Genomic DNA, 18,347 nt, shown 5'->3' with positions numbered 1-18,347 from the left:
GGAAAGCCTTCTTTCATTGACCTATACAGAACACTCTTACTTGAGTCCTGGAGAGGAAACAGGAAGACACTATGGTAAGTGTTTGTTTATCTAATTTTAAACACACTGATATAAATCTTAGTATAACAGAATCTAACATTTAACCAACGTGTTGTAATCCATAATTGCAGTGTTGCATTTTGAAATGTTAATAAATTGTGCACAGGTAGGTCTGTAATTATATAGGTCTACATCCTCGAGACCGTTGGATAGTGCAAGTACGCACAGCAAAGAGCTCGGTTGAAGAAAAGACTACAAATATTGTCACATGGTAAGAAGGCCCGGAAATAATTTCTCTGAAATCCGCCGAAGATGATAACAGTAAATGTGGCTGACGTAAGAACACAACAGTTTGCAACAGATATCACCTTCATTCTCGATCGGGAAACGGTTCGGTTACGTACCGCAAATTGATTTATCTTGCTACGAGCAATGTAGGCTGATGAAACGGAACAGACGGCAAAAACTTCGTATAACTACACATTATTCTACATGGACAAAGACAAGTTAGCTGTGAGCGTAAGTACTGTATTTAGGCCTGTCAATAAAATGCATATTTTGAAGTGAGAATATTATTGTGTATAGCCTATTTGTAAAAATATATATAATACAGTTTAAATATTTGTTAAACTGATGTTAAAAATATTGCTAATCTATATGTAAGTCACAAATAAAATATTATGTTGTAGTATAAGCAATCACATTGCTATTTACAATTGACACCTATCCTCCCTCTTCATTTTCCCCCACCCAGCATGACCCATGCTCCTGGTTTGAGATGCACCAGTTCATTGGAGACCTGATGGTCTCTGGGGGGGCTCTGGGGCTAAAAGACGCCCCACCAGCAGCCCCAGGCTCAGCTCAGCCCAGACAGGCCCCGGCAGAGAGCATTAGAGAGGCCAGAGACGGAGACGTCAGTGGACAAGGTGAGTGGAGAACATTGTGGAGTAATAAGAAAGGACAGGGAATACTAAGGAAACAGATTTAGTTTTTGTAGGTAACGGCTTGTCTGGCTTTATTATAAATGTATTTTCTTGCTTTCGTCTTTTCCCCGACTTGTACACAGCTCAGCATCATACCTGCACTTGCCCTGGCTGCCCCTACTCTTCCTCCTTCCAGACCATAAAGCCCAGCAGCACCTACAGCCCAGAGCTCAGTCAGCCCCAGAGTCAGGCCAAGGAGACCAGCACCCAGAGCCCCAGCCCAGCCCCTACCACTCCCACTAACCAGGGTACTTCTTCACCAAGCCCCCTGCCTCAAATCCCCACCTTCCCTTGTTTCTGCTGCCGGCGGGGCTTCCAGACCTGCACCCAGCTACTGCACCACCATCAGGGGGCAGCAGACTTTCCCTTCTCCCAGACACACACCCACTACCACCACCACTGCCCACTTACCACCTGCCTGCCCCTCCACCACTCCCACCCTGGCCTGGCCCCTGGCACCTTCCCCTGCCTGTCCTGCCAGCATTCCTTCCCCTCCTGCTCCCAGCTCTTCCGCGACCAGCAGGGCAACACACCCCCCCAGAACCATGTTGGAGGGGTGACCATAGTGTCCCCCACCCTACACCCATGCATGCACTGTACAGCCTCCTTCCCCCGACCCTCTCAGCTGCTACAGCACCAGCGCACCCAGCATGCTCACAAGGCCGGCGGCTTCCTGTGCACCGAGTGCGGGCGCGCCTTCAACTCCCACTCCAACCTCCGCATCCACCTCAATGTACACACCGGCGCCCGGCCCTACTCATGCCCTGACTGCGGCAAGAGCTTCAGCCAGTCGGGAGCGTTAAAGATCCACCGGCGCATTCACACTGGGGAGAGACCCTATGCCTGCACCTACTGTGGGAGGGGCTTCCCCCACCTGGCCGGGGTCCGGGCCCACCAAAGGACCCACACAGGTGAGAAGCCCTACCGCTGCACCCAGTGTGAGAAGTGCTTCACCCAGTCGGGGGCACTGAAGATCCACACAAGGATCCACACCGGGGAACGGCCGTTTGTGTGCAGCCTCTGTGGGAAGGGCTTCTCCAATCGCTCCGGCATCCGCTTCCACCAGCGCACTGTCCATGGGATGGTGTCAGATATGGGAGGGGGTGGAGGAGCCGGTGGGTCCCATAGGGGGAGACAGAGTCTAGACAGCTCAGCTGCTGTGGGACGCCCCAGTGCCAATCCAAACAGGTTACGCAACAACCCCCATACTGACGTGAGCTCCAGCATTACTCCTGCCCCGACCAAAATCCTTTCCCCTGGGTCTCTCCGTGCTCCTCCAGGGTCAGGTGTGACTGTAACATCAGACAAAGAGCTCCAGTTCCAGTCTAGCAGTGTGAAGATCCCCTCCAGGAGAGCAGAACCGGGCAGTAGCAGGGAAGGGAGGGCTCAGCTGTACACCTGTGAGGACTGTGGGCTGCTTTTTGGGGATGCTCCCTCCAGAAACCGACACCAAACTGTGGTGCACTACTCTACAGAAGGGGTAGAGGAGGAGGGCCTGGGGGACACTGGGGGGACGGGTGAGAGAGAGAGGGGGAAGAGGGAGAGATGGTAGATGGAAGCTTGATGCAGTACATCGTTGGATCAAAGGCTAAGGGAGAGGTGGGGGAAAATGGAGAGGTGAGAAGAGGCAGAAAGCTTGAGACTCATCGAGGGAAAAAAAGATAAAGCTAATTCCACAGTGAAAAATAAACTGTCTCTATCAATGGGATATATTACTTATTTGAGATTGAATTTCCACTTTAAAAGATGCACTAATTTTCACATTTTGGGAGTCCAGTTTTCTGTTTGTCAAAAAGCCAAGTACCATGATTAGGCTACTAAAGATGATTATTTGAGAGCTTTTGATTATTTTTGTATTTATTTTACTGGTTTGGCAAAATCCACAGATAACGTCATCCAAATGTATGACACTGTAAGACATTGTCCCATAGGGCGGTGCACAATTGGCCCAGTGTCGTCCGGGTTAGGGGAGGGTTTGGTCGGGGTAGGCCGTCATTGTAAATAAGAATTTGTTCTTAACTGACTTGCCTAGTTAAATAAAAAGTAAGTGAAGAGGTGAAGATATGTTGTATTTAGCATCATTATGTAATTTATATTTTGTAATAATAGAATCTGATATTGTAGGCCCGTATAAACTTGTGTATATCAGTTTATCTATCTATTTAGCTCATTGTGCCTTTGATCTCAGATTAGATCATTCATGTACATAAAAAATACATATATTTGCATAAACCACACTGTACTAAGCTTCATGACCACTGATATGTTAAAGTGGTTTAGTGATTTTATTGAGGATCAATATCTTCACTGTTGGAAGATATTTCTTATACAGAGTATATTTTTTAATCAGGATCATTTCTCAGAGACACATGGTTTGTTGACCTGTTTTCTATTGCTTCAGATCTTCACCTAGTGGTCATTTAGAAGCATAGCAGCAGAAACACAGGCTCTGAAACTAGTCTGTCTAGGCTACAGGTGTCAAACTCATTCCACGGAGGTCCGAGTCTCTGCGGGTTTTAGCTGCTCCCTTGTCCTTGATTTATGAATTAAGGTCACTAATTAGTAAGGAACTCCCCTCACATGGTTATCTCAGGCTTAAATGAAAGGAAAAACCAAAAACCTGTAGACATTAGGCCCTCCATGGAATGAGTTTGACACCCCTTCTCTAGATCACTGGTTCCCAATCAGTGGTACTAGGACCCCTGGGGCTACTTGGCCTATCCACAGGGGGTGCTTGGGAACTCATGAGACCATAGGCCTACTGGTAAAATGCACATGAGGGGGGTACTTCAGCAGTGGAGGCTGCTGAGGGGAGGACGGCTCATAATAATGGCCGGAATGGAGTAAATGGAATGGAATCAAACGCATGAAAACCATTTGTTTGATGTATTTGATACCATTCCACCGATTCCGCTCCAGCCATTATCATGAGCGTATCCTACCAAATGAAGGTACCACCAACCTCCTGTGCTTCAGGGGTAGTCCGGACCGAGCACAATTCAGTTGGTGGTCCAGTTACTGAAAAAGGTTAAGAACCACTGATCTACACATCTGTGTTTCCTCCCACCATTTTCAAATGCTACTGTTGCCTAGGGTCTTTTGTTTCAGACACTGAACTATTGAAACTTCTGTTTGGCCAACTTCCCTTCTTTGGTATTCTGTAGCCTCTAGGGCAGTTCAAAAGGCTGATTGAGGACCTTTTTACTGGAGATTGTGTTGGTTTTCTATTTTCTATGATTGTGTATTGATGTGAATATTTGTGTATATTGATGTATATAGTGTGTATGTATACCGGGCTCATCTGTAAAAGAGACCATGGTGTTAGCATGACTCCCTGTCAAAATACATTTTATATATCCATATGTTTTTCCACATAGACCAGTTTTCAGTAAATGATTGCCTCAGTCATTCAGGGTTTTTCAACAACAACATCTATTGGGCCTTATGTAATGATCATTTCACTCCAGCCTCTTTGACCCAATATGTGCTTCTGAGTGTCTCAGATGTTTACTAACTGGTATAAACTGATACTAAAACCACGGTCAGCTGGGATTCCCAACAACAGGCAAGGCTTGTATAAGGTCTCCCAGATAATTGTATCAGACATATAGCATGACAAGCCACTAGTGATGACACTACAGAAATTGAAGAATTGGTTTGCCAGAAACAGAAAAAAGGAATCAAAATGACGAATCAAAATGTGTCCATGAAAAGGCTATGTTTCAAGTGTGTTAACTCTACCTCGAAACTCTACATCAGCATTTCGCAATAGATTATTTTGTTCTCGGTTTTGCAAGTGTTTATTTGGTCGCGCTGAAACGATCTCAAGTGCTGCGTAAAATCAGGCGACGCAGAACAGTCCTCATGGGTAAAAAACGGCATCCCCATGCTTAAAGAGCGTCCTTCCACTTGTCATAGATAATTAAGTGTACACGGAACCATTTTCGGGCTCACCAGAAGTAGGGACAGGTTTGGTTAAGGACAGATAATTGACTTCTAGATGGCGAAAGCTCCTGTGTGTGGCAAAAGCTCGTGTGTGACAAAAGCCATGAATGACACGATCAGTGCGATCCGGGATCTTTGGGACATCCCTACCCCATTAAAGTAGAATTTTTAAATGTTAGGTAAGTGTTGTGGTTGTGGGTAGGGACTTTCCAATGATCTCGAATAGCACTGACCTGCTTGAAACTGATACATCAACATCCTGAGCGCACGGAGACAAGTGACGCACTAACGAGTGATTGGTATTTGGAGCGTATACTCCCATTGTTATCAATATACACACGTCTTGTTTTTACTTAATATATACGACAGTGGAGAACAGTTATTTAAAACCAAACAGAAATAAACACTTTAATAAAAACATTCGGCACGTGGAAAGAAAGAGGTGTGTGTGTGTATATATATATGTGTGTTTGTAAAGCTTGTTTCCAAACTTTGAAAGAAAGACAACATTGGAAGCCACGCCTCCCCCAGTATCAATAAGTACAGTGCCAGACGTTCCTTTCGACAGTCAGGCGGATTTGCAGTATTTAGATACAGACACTGAAGCAGAGTGGGAATACTCATCCATACCCAGAATTCAATAACAAACATGAGAGGTTTTATACTCTTTGCGATTTTAGTAATTGCACATGCTCACAGCAGTATTGGTAAATATAATTTTATTTACTTTAACTGAGTGAATTTCATTTTATTCTACTCTCTCTTTACACTTACATTTTATGTAGTCTTATTTGTTTTGATTCAACTGCAAACGTGAACTCTTCAGCATTGTTCTTCAAATTAGTTTTCTTGACAACGGTGGTGTAAAGTACTTAAGTAAAAATAGTTTAAAGTACTACTTAAGTCGTTTTTGGAGTATCTCTACTTCACTATTTATATTTCGGACAACTTTTACTCCATTACATTCCTAAATAAATTGATGTACTTTTTACTCCTTACATTTTCCCTGACACCCAAAAGCACTTTAAATGTTGAATGCTTAACAGGACAGAAACGGTCCAATTCACGCACTTATCAAGAGAACGTCCCTGTCATCCCTCTGCCTCAGCTCTGGCGGACTCACTAAACACAAACGCATCTTTTATAAATGATGTTGGAGTGTTTTACTTTGACTTTTGATACTGAAGTAGATGTGAGCAATTCCATTTACTTTTGATACTGAAGTAGATTTAAAACCAAATACTTTTAGACTTTTATTCAAGTAGTATTTTACTGGGTGACTTTCACTTTTACTTTAGTCATTTTTTATGAAGGTATCTTTACTTTTACGCAAGTATGACAATTGGGTACTTTTTCCACCACTGCTTGACAAGATATTGTAGGACAGCTGGGTTGGCATCACATAAGGGCTTATACTCACATGGTTGGTATATTATGGGAAAGAGATTATTTTGTTCTCGGTTTTGCAAGTGTTTATTTGGTCGCGCTGAAACGATCTCAAGTGCTGCGTAAAATCAGGCGACGCAGATGTATGTGTATATATATATATTTTTATATCGTCTCTGTTTGTGCCTGTGTCATCGATTCCATTTTTAATTGAGAGCGGAACTACCCTGAAAAGCCAATTATCTGAATACGAAATTGAAAGTGACAAATCAAATTAATCTCCGCGCCTCTATCCATCTCCAAGGGATTTGATTTACCTTGGAGACTCAACGCTTGTGGAGAAAAGCAATTTAAGTCACTGTTTAGTTTTTTTGTCACTATCGAAAACATGTTTCCAACTGCTTTTCTTCAACATTAACCATGGTGTGGATCGATAATGCCACAGTCATCCCCGTGAAATTGTGAACTTTCAACGTGTTGTTCAGCTCCTATGACAAGTAATGCAAGTGCGTGGTTGGTCTGTGTTTTTGCACTAAAACGCTTTGTCCAGCAGGGGACCTCCTACCAACCTTTTAATACCAGCATCTCCTCGTCAAGTAGACAAACCTGTTGTTCATCTGGCTGTGTTTGGCTAAATGCCAGTCCGGTCTGAGTCAGACAAAGAGAAGGAAAAGGAAGAGCTTGTATAAAAATAAAACAATGTATTTGTCACTCAAACAGTAAGCTGCTGCAACAGCCCAGTTTAATGCCCTATATGTGGCCCGATTTGTTAGGCGCACCAGCCCATCCACTGAAGTGTATCAAAATACTTATCAAACAAAAACCCCACTGGAATGACTATAGCAATAGGTGGGCTAAACAATAATCTTGTCTACTACCAGCCATGGGACGAGATTAACTAAACAATAAACTAGCATTGACAACTGAAGTGTATGATGATGGTGTTGATTTGGTCCTTGTTGTCTTCGTCTGTGCTGTCTAGCGGCCCTGGTCATAAAGGGACCAGACAAGCCTGTTCTGGAGAACGATGAAGTCACCCTGGAATGTCTGCTTTCTGACTCGGAGCTCAACACCAGCCAAGTCCACTTTGAGAAGTTTTCCAAGGTCAGGACACAGGCTACTTCTACCTCTGACTTTACTTATAATTGCGTTATATGATTGCCAATTCTGTTGCTGAACTATGTGAAGTAAAGCGTGTTGAGGTGCTACACTTATCGAAACATGACTTGAACTCGACTTCAGTTAGTGCAGAATGTTTAATTATGTCAACAGGGCTCAGCTTTATCATTTTGTTGTATATAAAATGACCAATGTGTGCAGACCAAGAAGGTAATCATTCTCTCTACTACTACTCATATCACTGAGCCAGTCCTGCATATGACTGCTGTTTGCAGATTAGGTAAATCTCTGTTTCTCTCTCACTGTTCCTCTCTCTCCTACTCTCCATCAGTACATGAATAAGTGGTATCGGCTGGAGGAGGAGTCCATGTACCGCCGATGTTTCACCGGTGTTATCTTGAGGCGTCAGGCGAGCCAATTGCTTCTGTCCATCCGCAGCATCCACAGCTACTTCCACCAGGGACTCTACCGCTGTGTCGCAGACAACGCCACGGCACCCGACAACTCCTCCCAGCCCCTGGCTATCACCGTTGAATGTGAGTATGGGGTGGGCAATATAGTCACATGCATGTCTGTAACAGCTGTTTTTTAAAATAATGTTTTAAAATGGCAAATAAGTCAGCACCGCAGGAAAGGCCAAACCTTCTGGAGAGCTGCTGGGTATGCAGGCTTTTAGTACAACCCTGCTTTAATATACCTGATTTGTATCAGCTGCTCCCCAGAACCTTGATTAGCTGAATCTGGAGTGTAGTGCTGGAAGTGTAGTGCTGGAACAAACCCCTGCACACCCAGTACTAGCTCTCCAGGAGGAGTGCCTGCTGTCCACTCCACCGTACAGTATATCCATTCTCCTCATTGTTTTCAAAAACAATGTTCCAGAAAGGAAAATTCACAGGGGATAGATAGAAATACAAAGCAACCAGAAGAAGAGACATATTGTACAAGGCTCATGAAAGGGTGGTCATAGCGTGAGGCCTATTTCCCCTCCCGCTACAGGGGCGATCAAATTGTCCGTCATGTCTTTTGATAGGCTTCTTTGCCTGTGGAGCAATCAATACTGGGGAATTATTTGTGTGGACAGAAGGAGAGAGCCCAAGGCACATGGAGATGGTTCCGTTGACGTAGAGAGGGAGAAAATGAACCGTCACACTCCACAGTGCACCATTGTGAGGACTTAGGAAGATGAAGGCAATTACCATTATCTGATTGTTACCTCCTCATGGGTAATTTGTAGAGGATTTGAGGCACGATACTGCAGTATACTCAGGGATATGGCTCTGTTGACTCATGTGTATGCATGCTTGTACACCGTGCACAGCTGCACACACGCACTCAAACCTCTTAAAACCATCATGCATGCATTCTTCTTGATTTCTGCCTGAACCTGCTGTGTTTCTGATCCCCTGTTCAGACATACGTGAGCTGTCTGTGTATGATGTGTCCACCTCCAGCCGGAAGTTCATCAAGGAAAACCTGCTTGTGACACTAGGCGACGACGTGGAGGTGGAGTGCTCCACCACAGCCTCTGAGGCACCACAATACTTCTGGCAGAAATATGTGAGTTTGGGTCTGTCAGGATCTGGCCTTCTATCGCTCGATCTCTCACTCTCTGTCCCGCTCCTCTTTCTCTCTCAGCACCATAAGAGGTGCTCAGTATTCATTGTTATTCCCTGGTTTGGGCCCTCCTCTTTCTTGAGAGCAGCTTGCACACTTACAGAGGATTAATAGTTTAATGAGGTCTAGACAACAAGTGGCAACCTGAAAGCCAATCTGTTGATAGAATCCTAATAATTTTTCAATGTTCAGTTAATCATTGTTGAATTATTCAACTTGCTGTTACCAAAGCCACAAACCAAATGCCCAGGGGAATTAAGACCTCTCAATGCTAAATGTCAAACCCCGACTGGCCACGCATACAACAATAAGACCTTGGTGAATTGATTTGCTGCTCCCTAGTGGTAAAATAAGGTATCACTACTTCAGCACATTGTGGTCCACTATTTCAGACCTGATACAATTTCACACCTTTAATATCAAGTTAGTCCTCACTTCAATACATTTTTCTGAATTTGAATGTCTTTAGAAAGAATACCCCTCCAATATCCATCACTGTGAATATCCTCCATCTACCTTTTGAACCAGTCTGTCCACACATTCATAACTATTTGCATAACTGTTTATACATTTGGATTTGGGGTAGAAAATATTCAAGAATGGGGATGGAAGGAATTATAGGGGCAGAGAAACAAACAGTATGGGCCATTTGATGGGCAGCTGCTGACTGACTGCACAGTCCCGGTCTCCAGTAATGTCCATAGGAGGCAGGCAAGAGACTGGATGCGTCTGAGCCAGTGGATTTGCATACAGAATGCTGTTTTGGCCAAACCTGGCCTTTCCTGGAAATCCTCTTAATTCAGCCCCTCATTCAAATTGAAATGGACTTTCTTGGCAGGAAAATGTGAGATCCCAGGAGCCAAATCATTTGCAAGGTGTAATGTATTTTTTTTGTTTGTTTCTATTCTGTTTCTCCTATTATTCCTCCCCTACTGTGTCTAACTCTCCCTCTTAATAATAGCGCAGCAGCTAGTTCTGTGTACACAGTGCCTCCCGTTTTCTCATTATGTGTTGTGTTAACAGTGTTGCTGTGCTATTCTTTGCTGATTGCCTCATCTAGGTCAGTGAATGGGGTTTATGTGGAATTTATTCAATTTGTTCAGGTAAATACACCTTGTCTGGGAGTTTATTGCTTCTCTCAGAGGAACACGCATACTGTAACTACACTGGAAAACGTTTTCTTGACTTGTTCGCTCGCTTTCTCCTCCATTCGCACTCCCCTCTCTCTCTCCTCTCTCTCATCCACCATCCTTCCCTCTATCAGGGAGAGGACTGGATCGTGCCCTCCTCCAAGCTGAGGCTGAAGAAGGTGAGGATGGAGGATGGTGGAGACTACACCTGCATGGCTGAGCACCCCACCCTGTCCAGCCTGAAGAAGAGCAGCACCATCTCCATCACTGTGCTGCCAGGTAGGTAGGGGACAGGGGTTAGGAAGGGGGGGACTACGGGGGTCAGGGGTTATGAAGAGGGACATTATGTGTAGGGGTTAGAATGCAGGAAGGAGAAGAGGGAGGGCGAGAAGAACAGATGTTAGGGCCAAGGCACATATGGGGAGGAGGAGCTCCCATGAAGGCGAGGGTCTTACGGCTATGTGATGGAGGAGAGGAACTGGCCACTGCAGAGGACGTGTCTTAGGACACTAAATATGTCACTGAAGAAGAGGACTCATTACGTTACAGCTAATCCAATTTTTCATCAGCGACCTGTGAGATGATTACGCTGCATTAACGGTCACAGGTTTTTCCACACGATCATATCGCCAATATAGAGTCAATTATAATCCTTGCGATTACAATCGTTTCAATTATCTAGCCTCCAAGTCAGTTACGCTAATCAAACTGGATGCATGTCAATTATAACAGTAAAGACACTGCTTCAGTATGAAGTGGAAGTGAATAATCGAAGTGAACAATCAAAGTGAACAATTAATTGCACTTCATTTTACACTATTTTTAATCAATCATGTATTTAATACAGCCCTTTTTTACATCAGCAGTTGTCACAGTGCTTTACAGATGCCCAGCCTAAAACCCCAGAGAGCAAGCTATGCAGATGAAGCAGCACAGAGGCTAGGAAAAACTCCCTAAAAAGCAGGAACCTAGGAAGAAACCTAGAGAGGAATCAGGCTCTTCTGGCTGTACCGGGTGGAGATGCATGTGGCCATTAAGGCCAGATCGTTTTTCAAGACATTCAAACGTTCATAGATGACCAGCAGGCTCAGATTATAACCATCTTATCCAGAAGAGTTGGATACACTACAACATGGACAGTATGGAGCTAGGCTAACAAAATAAACTGTCTGTGAATCATCCGCTATTAAAGCCTGTAGTGTGTGTGACTCTCCGGTCTGCAGCCACCAACGGCCGTCTCAACCAAGCCTGGTACGACTCCACCAACCTGGTGTTGATGACCTCCGGGGCGGGGGCAGTTCTCCTGGTGCTCATCCTGTCTATCACCGTCTTCCTGGTCCGCAGGGCCAAGCAGGCCAAGAGCACCAAGGGACCCATGTGAGTGCTGAGCTCTGTGGCATAGTGCCCTTCTCACCTCTCTCTCTCTCTCTCTCTCTCTCTCTCTCTCTCTCTCTCTCTCTCTCTCTCTCTCTCTCTCTCTCTCTCTCGCTCTCTCTCCCTCCCTGTGTGTGTGTGGTGCCCCCTCCTTTCTCTTATCTCCTTCCCATCCCCTCTTCCATTTATCTCAGGTTATAGCCAGGCCAATATGTTATATCTATTGCCTTATATTTCACTCTGACTCTTACGATAGTACCAAGGCTAAGGTGGATTTACTGTGTGTGTCAGTGTTCTTGTAGACTGCTGCGTCCCAGTGGCGGTGACCAGCTCGACCCAGTCGCTGACTTCCTCCCTGATCTCTTCCCTGCCCACATGAAAAAATACTACAGCTTAATATAAAATACTACAGTACTTACTGTTGAATTCTGTGGTATACTGTAGAAAACTATACTACACACTGTAGTATCCCTCGATCATGTATAGTACTCACTAGAATGTTGTAGAATACTACAGTAATGTCTGCAAAACACTACACTTTTTAAACTAAGGTAAATACTACAGTATTTAATTTTCATATACCCTGCCCATTCCCCTATCCCAATTTGTGCCACCTATAAGTAAGACATCTACATGCCGAGTATAGACCATATATTGTGTTCCATACAGGTTAGAGAAAAGAGCTGACGTTCAGACCCCAGTCCTACCTACTTACAGGTTAGAGAAAAGAGCTGACGTTCAGACCCCAGTCCTACCTACTTACAGGTTAGAGAAAAGAGCTGACGTTCAGACCCCAGTCCTACCTACTTACAGGTCAGAGAAAAGAGCTGACGTTCAGACCCCAGTCCTACCTACTTACAGGTTAGAGAAAAGAGCTGACGTTCAGACCCCAGTCCTACCTACTTACAGGTCAGAGAAAAGAGCTGATGTTCAGACCCCAGTCCTACCTACTTACAGGTTAGAGAAAAGAGCTGACGTTCAGACCCCAGTCCTACCTACTTACAGGTCAGAGAAAAGAGCTGACGTTCAGACCCCAGTCCTACCTACTTACAGGTTAGAGAAAAGAGCTGACGTTCAGACCCCAGTCCTACCTACTTACAGGTCAGAGAAAAGAGCTGACGTTCAGACCCCAGTCCTACCTACTTACAGGTCAGAGAAAAGAGCTGACGTTCAGACCCCAGTCCTACCTACTTACAGGTCAGAGAAAAGAGCTGACGTTCAGACCCCAGTCCTACCTACTTACAGGTTAGAGAAAAGAGCTGACATTCAGACCCCAGTCCTACCTACTTACAGGTTAGAGAAAAGAGCTGACGTTCAGACCCCAGTCCTACCTACTTACAGGTCAGAGAAAAGAGCTGACGTTCAGACCCCAGTCCTACCTACTTACAGGTTAGAGAAAAGAGCTGACGTTCAGACCCCAGTCCTACCGACTTACAGGTTAGAGAAAAGAGCTGACGTTCAGACCCCAGTCCTACCGACTTACAGGTTAGAGAAAAGAGCTGACGTTCAGACCCCAGTCCTACCTACTTACAGGTTAGAGAAAAGAGCTGACGTTCAGACCCCAGTCCTACCTACTTACAGGTTAGAGAAAAGAGCTGACGTTCAGACCCCAGTCCTACCTACTTACAGGTTAGAGAAAAGAGCTGACGTTCAGACCCCAGTCCTACCTACTTACAGGTTAGAGAAAAGAGTTGACGTTCAGACCCCAGTCCTACCTACTTACAGGTTAGAGAAAAGAGCTGACGTTCAGACCCCAGTCCTACCTACTTACAGGTCAGAGAAAAGAGCTGACGTTCAGACCCCAGTCCTACCTACTTACAGGTTAGAGAAAAGAGCTGACGTTCAGACCCCAGTCCTACCTACTTACAGGTTAGAGAAAAGAGCTGACGTTCAGACCCCAGTCCTACCTACTTACAGGTCAGAGAAAAGAGCTGACGTTCAGACCCCAGTCCTACCTACTTACAGGTTAGAGAAAAGAGCTGACGTTCAGACCCCAGTCCTACCTACTTACAGGTTAGAGAAAAGAGCTGACGTTCAGACCCCAGTCCTACCTACTTACAGGTCAGAGAAAAGAGCTGACATTCAGACCCCAGTCCTACCTACTTACAGGTCAGAGAAAAGAGCTGACGTTCAGACCCCAGTCCTACCTACTTACAGGTTAGAGAAAAGAGCTGACGTTCAGACCCCAGTCCTACCTACTTACAGGTCAGAGAAAAGAGCTGACGTTCAGACCCCAGTCCTACCTACTTACAGGTTAGAGAAAAGAGCTGACGTTCAGACCCCAGTCCTACCTACTTACAGGTTAGAGAAAAGAGCTGACGTTCAGACCCCAGTCCTACCTACTTACAGGTCAGAGAAAAGAGCTGACGTTCAGACCCCAGTCCTACCTACTTACAGGTTAGAGAAAAGAGCTGACGTTCAGACCCCAGTCCTACCTACTTACAGGTTAGAGAAAAGAGCTGACTTTCAGACCCCAGTCCTACCTACTTACAGGTCAGAGAAAAGAGCTGACGTTCAGACCCCAGTCCTACCTACTTACAGGTCAGAGAAAAGAGCTGACGTTCAGACCCCAGTCCTACCTACTTACAGGTTAGAGAAAAGAGCTGACGTTCAGACCCCAGTCCTACCTACTTACAGGTTAGAGAAAAGAGCTGACGTTCAGACCCCAGTCCTACCTACTTACAGGTCAGAGAAAAGAGCTGACGTTCAGACCCCAGTCCTACCTACTTACAGGTCAGAGAAAAGAGCTGACGTTCAGACCCCAGTCCTACCTACTTACAGGTCAGAGAAAAGAGCTGACGTTCAGACCCCAGTCCTACCTACTTACAGGTCAGAGAAAAGAGCTGACGTTCAGACCCCAGTCCTACCTACTTACAGGTTAGAGAAAAGAGCTGACGTTCAGACCCCAGTCCTACCTACTTACAGGTTAGAGAAAAGAGCTGACGTTCAGACCCCAGTCCTACCTACTTACAGGTTAGAGAAAAGAGCTGACGTTCAGACCCCAGTCCTACCTACTTACAGGTCAGAGAAAAGAGCTGACGTTCAGACCCCAGTCCTACCTACTTACAGGTCAGAGAAAAGAGCTGACGTTCAGACCCCAGTCCTACCTACTTACAGGTTAGAGAAAAGAGCTGACGTTCAGGCCCCAGTCCTACCTACTTACAGGTTAGAGAAAAGAGCTGACGTTCAGACCCCAGTCCTACCTACTTACAGGTTAGAGAAAAGAGCTGACGTTCAGACCCCAGTCCTACCGACTTACAGGTTAGAGAAAAGAGCTGACGTTCAGACCCCAGTCCTACCTACTTACAGGTTAGAGAAAAGAGCTGACGTTCAGACCCCAGTCCTGCCTACTTACAGGTTAGAGAAAAGAGCTGACGTTCAGACCCCAGTCCTACCTACTTACAGGTTAGAGAAAAGAGCTGACGTTCAGACCCCAGTCCTACCGACTTACAGGTTCTGGAAAATCTGCTCTTAGAATTTCTCTAGTAGGTTTCTTCTAAGAGAAAGCCTTCACTTCTATGTCAAAGATAATAAAACAAACAGTATAGTGAACACTACAGTAACGTCTGCAAAAACACAACAGTAATGTTTACAAAAACACTACATTATACTACAGTCCACAAAAAGACTACATTAATTACTGTAGTATATACTACATGTTTTCTTTTACTACTGTATTTATACTGTAAATAGAGTTGACTGTATATACTACACTAAGTACTACAGTATTCACTGTAGTGTTTTGCAGACTGTAGTCCGCAAATCACTACAATGCATACTATAGTATTTATACTATAGTATTTTTTTCATGTGGGTGTGTTTTCACCAGACTCTTGCAAAACATGTAAAGGATACTGTGGTCATATAGTATATACTGTTAAAATCATAATAAATACACAGTAATCAGACACATTGTGACCCACAACTTATGTTGGTCAACCTCATATCAGGGTGATTACAACATGAGTACAGTACATGCTTTCTGTAATAGGTATTCTGTCTTATATAATATATGAAAGCTATTGAGGTTAGGTTGCTCTTTACATCTCTGTGTTTGACCTACAGTATATTCTGTAGATCACTGGTTGGCAGTCTATTTGTTCTCTTTTAAATGTAGTTCTCTCCTCTGTGGTTCTCTGGGCAGTCCATTTACAAATAATGGTGCAACTCTCTATCTTTCTCTCCTAATTCAAAGGGGTTGGGTTAAATGCAGAAGACACATTTCAGTTGAAGGCATTCAACTGACTAGGTAGTCCCCTTTCCTCTGGGGTTCTCTGGGCAGTCCATTTACAAATAATGGTGCAACTCACTCTTTCTCTCCTCCCCCTCTCTCTACCTCCAGTGATGACCACTCTCAGAAGAAGCCCATCTACACAGCCAGTGTGGAGTCTCTGGCCTCTACCAGTGGAGACAAACAACCACTGGTGTGACCGCGCCAAGAGATGGAGAGGAGAAGTAGGGGAACAAATGGAGAAAGATGGTGAAAGGGAGTGAGGAATAGGAAGGAGGGAAGATGTCAAGGTGGGAGGAGAGGTGCCTGGGTTATGGATGCAGAGTTGCAGTGAGCCAGGATGCAGAGTAAAATCGAAGCTATTATCAAAGGCTGGCTGCGTGTAAGAGGACGGAGACAAATGATTGTTTTACTGGGGTGGTTTGCTTCCAACGGGGCTGGCTGAAGTGTTCTTGAACAAAAGGTGTGCAATTTTCTCTTTATTGATCTCGCAACCTGCAAAATTGACATTCACTTTCTTATCTGAGGCAAGGCGAGGGGGAGGAGTCTTATATACTGTGTGAACCCTGAGCAGCTGCAGACAGGTTTCAGGAGGTTACCTTGAGTTAAACTGCTCACCACCACCACTCTTGCAGCCTTGGGCTCACAAAAAGGAATGCCTCTTATGTTGCAAGTATAATGTGACTGCTGTATCACAAATGTGCCTTTTCCCCTCAATGCTTTTACGTGGTGTAGAATATTGGTGTGGATTATTTTTCAAGGAAATGTATAACCTTATGTAGCATAGTAGTGGTGATGCACTTCAAAGTATACAGACAAGATGTACACTTGTAGATTATTTTCTATCTCTATATTCCAATGACAACTGAAGCACTTTCAAAAATTACCCTCAGAGCTATCTATTTGCTGTATTCCCTGTACTTTTAATAGTCATGATATATAAAGTTGATTTGAGAAATTCTATTAGTAATTCCCCAGTGTCTTTTATCATTGATTTAAATGTAGGACATAACGAGAGGGGGAGGAGTACTGACAATGCTGTGAAAGCTGGATGCTGGTACAAGCTTGGACACATACAGTACATCCAATGGCCTCTTGACCTCCTATCCTCTCTATAACCTCAGTTCCCTCCACTTCCTATCCATTCTGCAAGGCCTTCCTCTACAGCTAACCTTTACTGCACCTCACTCACACCATCTAACCATGGAGAGAGAGCCTGCATATGATATGCCCAGTCAATAACCCAATAACAGAAGACAAACAGACAACCTTGAGGCACCTACCCATTGTTTTAAGTGAGGCTATGTATGTGGTTACACATCGTTCTTTTCCCACTGCATCCTACAGCACCATTAATAACTGTCCCTCTCCCAGCCAGGCTACAACTTCATTCTTTCATTTTCTCCTCTGTTGCCTTGTAACCTTAACATATTTGCATCACCGCTTATCACTATAACGGCTCTTATAACTATTTATTTAATTAAGCCTGGCCTGTCTGTTGATGTTTTATTATGTGTGTGGTTAAAGGTAGGCTGCCGTTAATAACGGGAAGGAGATGCTGTGGTTTAACAATGACACTCCATTAAAGGGTACCGTCCACGCGCTACAGAGCACAGCCAGGATAATGTTATTAAACTGATTATTCAAGTCTTCACTGCAGCTCCTTCTCCAGCCACCGTCTGGCTTTTTACAGGCTATTTGTGTGTCCTAGCTGTAAAGGCTGAGGTCAAAACGCTGTAGCCAAAAGTCCATAAAACAGTCATGCTTCATCAAAATACCATTTGGAAATTTGAAGTGCTCTTCATTTGAAATGCCAGCGAACAGCGTTTTATTTTGGCCTTTGAGGCATTTATGGGTAAAAAGCATACGCCTTCATGGATGTTTCTGGTTCAACAGGATGGCCCAAGGACTACTAGACTACAGTGAGGTCAGTCGCATGAGGGCTTTCTGCCTCCATGGTTGTGTTTGGATAGCTCTGGCCCCTAGGCACTGACCTAGAATCAGCTTGCCCTTCTAATGTCACCAGGTAAAGTTGAGGGCTGCCCTTGGACAATGGCAGAGTCTGGCTTCTGACCTCATGTCAGTAGCTAAAGGTCGTAGGATTGGAGTAGGCTTACAAAAAGATGACCAGCTACACTTTTACCTCACATATCATATAGGAATAATTGTTAGGAATCGTTGTTATTACCTTACACCAAGTATTTATCATTCTGTTTCCTAAGAATATCCATGCACAATATAGTGATAAGTATACCCATAACCACACATTGGTTATTACATTAGCCTACATTAGGGTGACTAGCTGATGCTACTAGACCTGCAGTCAAGGATAAACCCTGCTGTGAACTAGAGTGCAACATGTTTCAGCAAGATGGACAGCAGCAATATACCGGTCTATGGAAGCCTGTCTCAGTGGACATCTCCATTGGAATGAGAATGACTAGAGCATGTATAGTTCTCTTGAATAATATAGCAACTAGGGCCCGCTCAAAGACATTGTTTAGAACACGTGGTCTCTATTCTGTT

At 44.6% G+C, this 18,347-nt stretch overlaps 2 protein-coding genes across 2 annotated transcripts; both read left to right on the top strand.

Moving 5' to 3' along the window:
* The first annotated feature begins 62 nt into the window (after nt 1–62).
* LOC129838079 (zinc finger protein 629-like) lies at nt 63–5,406 on the top strand. The gene is made up of 3 exons (XM_055904774.1): nt 63–558; nt 794–965; nt 1,106–5,406. Exons 1-3 carry the CDS (start codon nt 532–534, stop codon nt 2,572–2,574), a joined length of 1,668 nt encoding a protein of 555 aa, XP_055760749.1. The 5' UTR covers nt 63–531; the 3' UTR covers nt 2,575–5,406.
* Nucleotides 5,407–5,520: 114 nt separating this feature from the next.
* Nucleotides 5,521–16,782, top strand: LOC129838080 (carcinoembryonic antigen-related cell adhesion molecule 18-like). Its single transcript, XM_055904775.1, has 7 exons — nt 5,521–5,674; nt 7,336–7,457; nt 7,804–8,008; nt 8,884–9,029; nt 10,351–10,495; nt 11,440–11,593; nt 15,933–16,782. The coding sequence occupies exons 1-7, from the start codon at nt 5,617–5,619 to the stop codon at nt 16,018–16,020; spliced, it is 918 nt and encodes a 305-aa protein (XP_055760750.1). The 5' UTR covers nt 5,521–5,616; the 3' UTR covers nt 16,021–16,782.
* The last annotated feature ends 1,565 nt before the right edge of the window (nt 16,783–18,347 follow it).

This window comes from Salvelinus fontinalis, chromosome 38 (assembly GCF_029448725.1).
Source record: "Salvelinus fontinalis isolate EN_2023a chromosome 38, ASM2944872v1, whole genome shotgun sequence".
NCBI classification, from domain to species: Eukaryota; Metazoa; Chordata; class Actinopteri; order Salmoniformes; family Salmonidae; genus Salvelinus; species Salvelinus fontinalis.
The sequence above is the reverse complement of the archived record's forward strand: the minus strand, read 5'-3'. Positions and strand labels throughout refer to the sequence as shown.

Coding starts and splice junctions, on each gene's coding strand:
- LOC129838079 (XM_055904774.1), top strand. CDS start 532: ATGGACAAAGACAAGTTAGCTGTGAGC. Junction 559..793: donor AAGACAAGTTAGCTGTGAGC/GTAAGTACTGTA, acceptor TCCCCCACCCAG/CATGACCCATGCTCCTGGTT. Junction 966..1,105: donor CGGAGACGTCAGTGGACAAG/GTGAGTGGAGAA, acceptor ACTTGTACACAG/CTCAGCATCATACCTGCACT.
- LOC129838080 (XM_055904775.1), top strand. CDS start 5,617: ATGAGAGGTTTTATACTCTTTGCGATTTTAGTAATTGCACATGCTCAC. Junction 7,458..7,803: donor ACTTTGAGAAGTTTTCCAAG/GTCAGGACACAG, acceptor ACTCTCCATCAG/TACATGAATAAGTGGTATCG. Junction 10,496..11,439: donor CTCCATCACTGTGCTGCCAG/GTAGGTAGGGGA, acceptor TCCGGTCTGCAG/CCACCAACGGCCGTCTCAAC.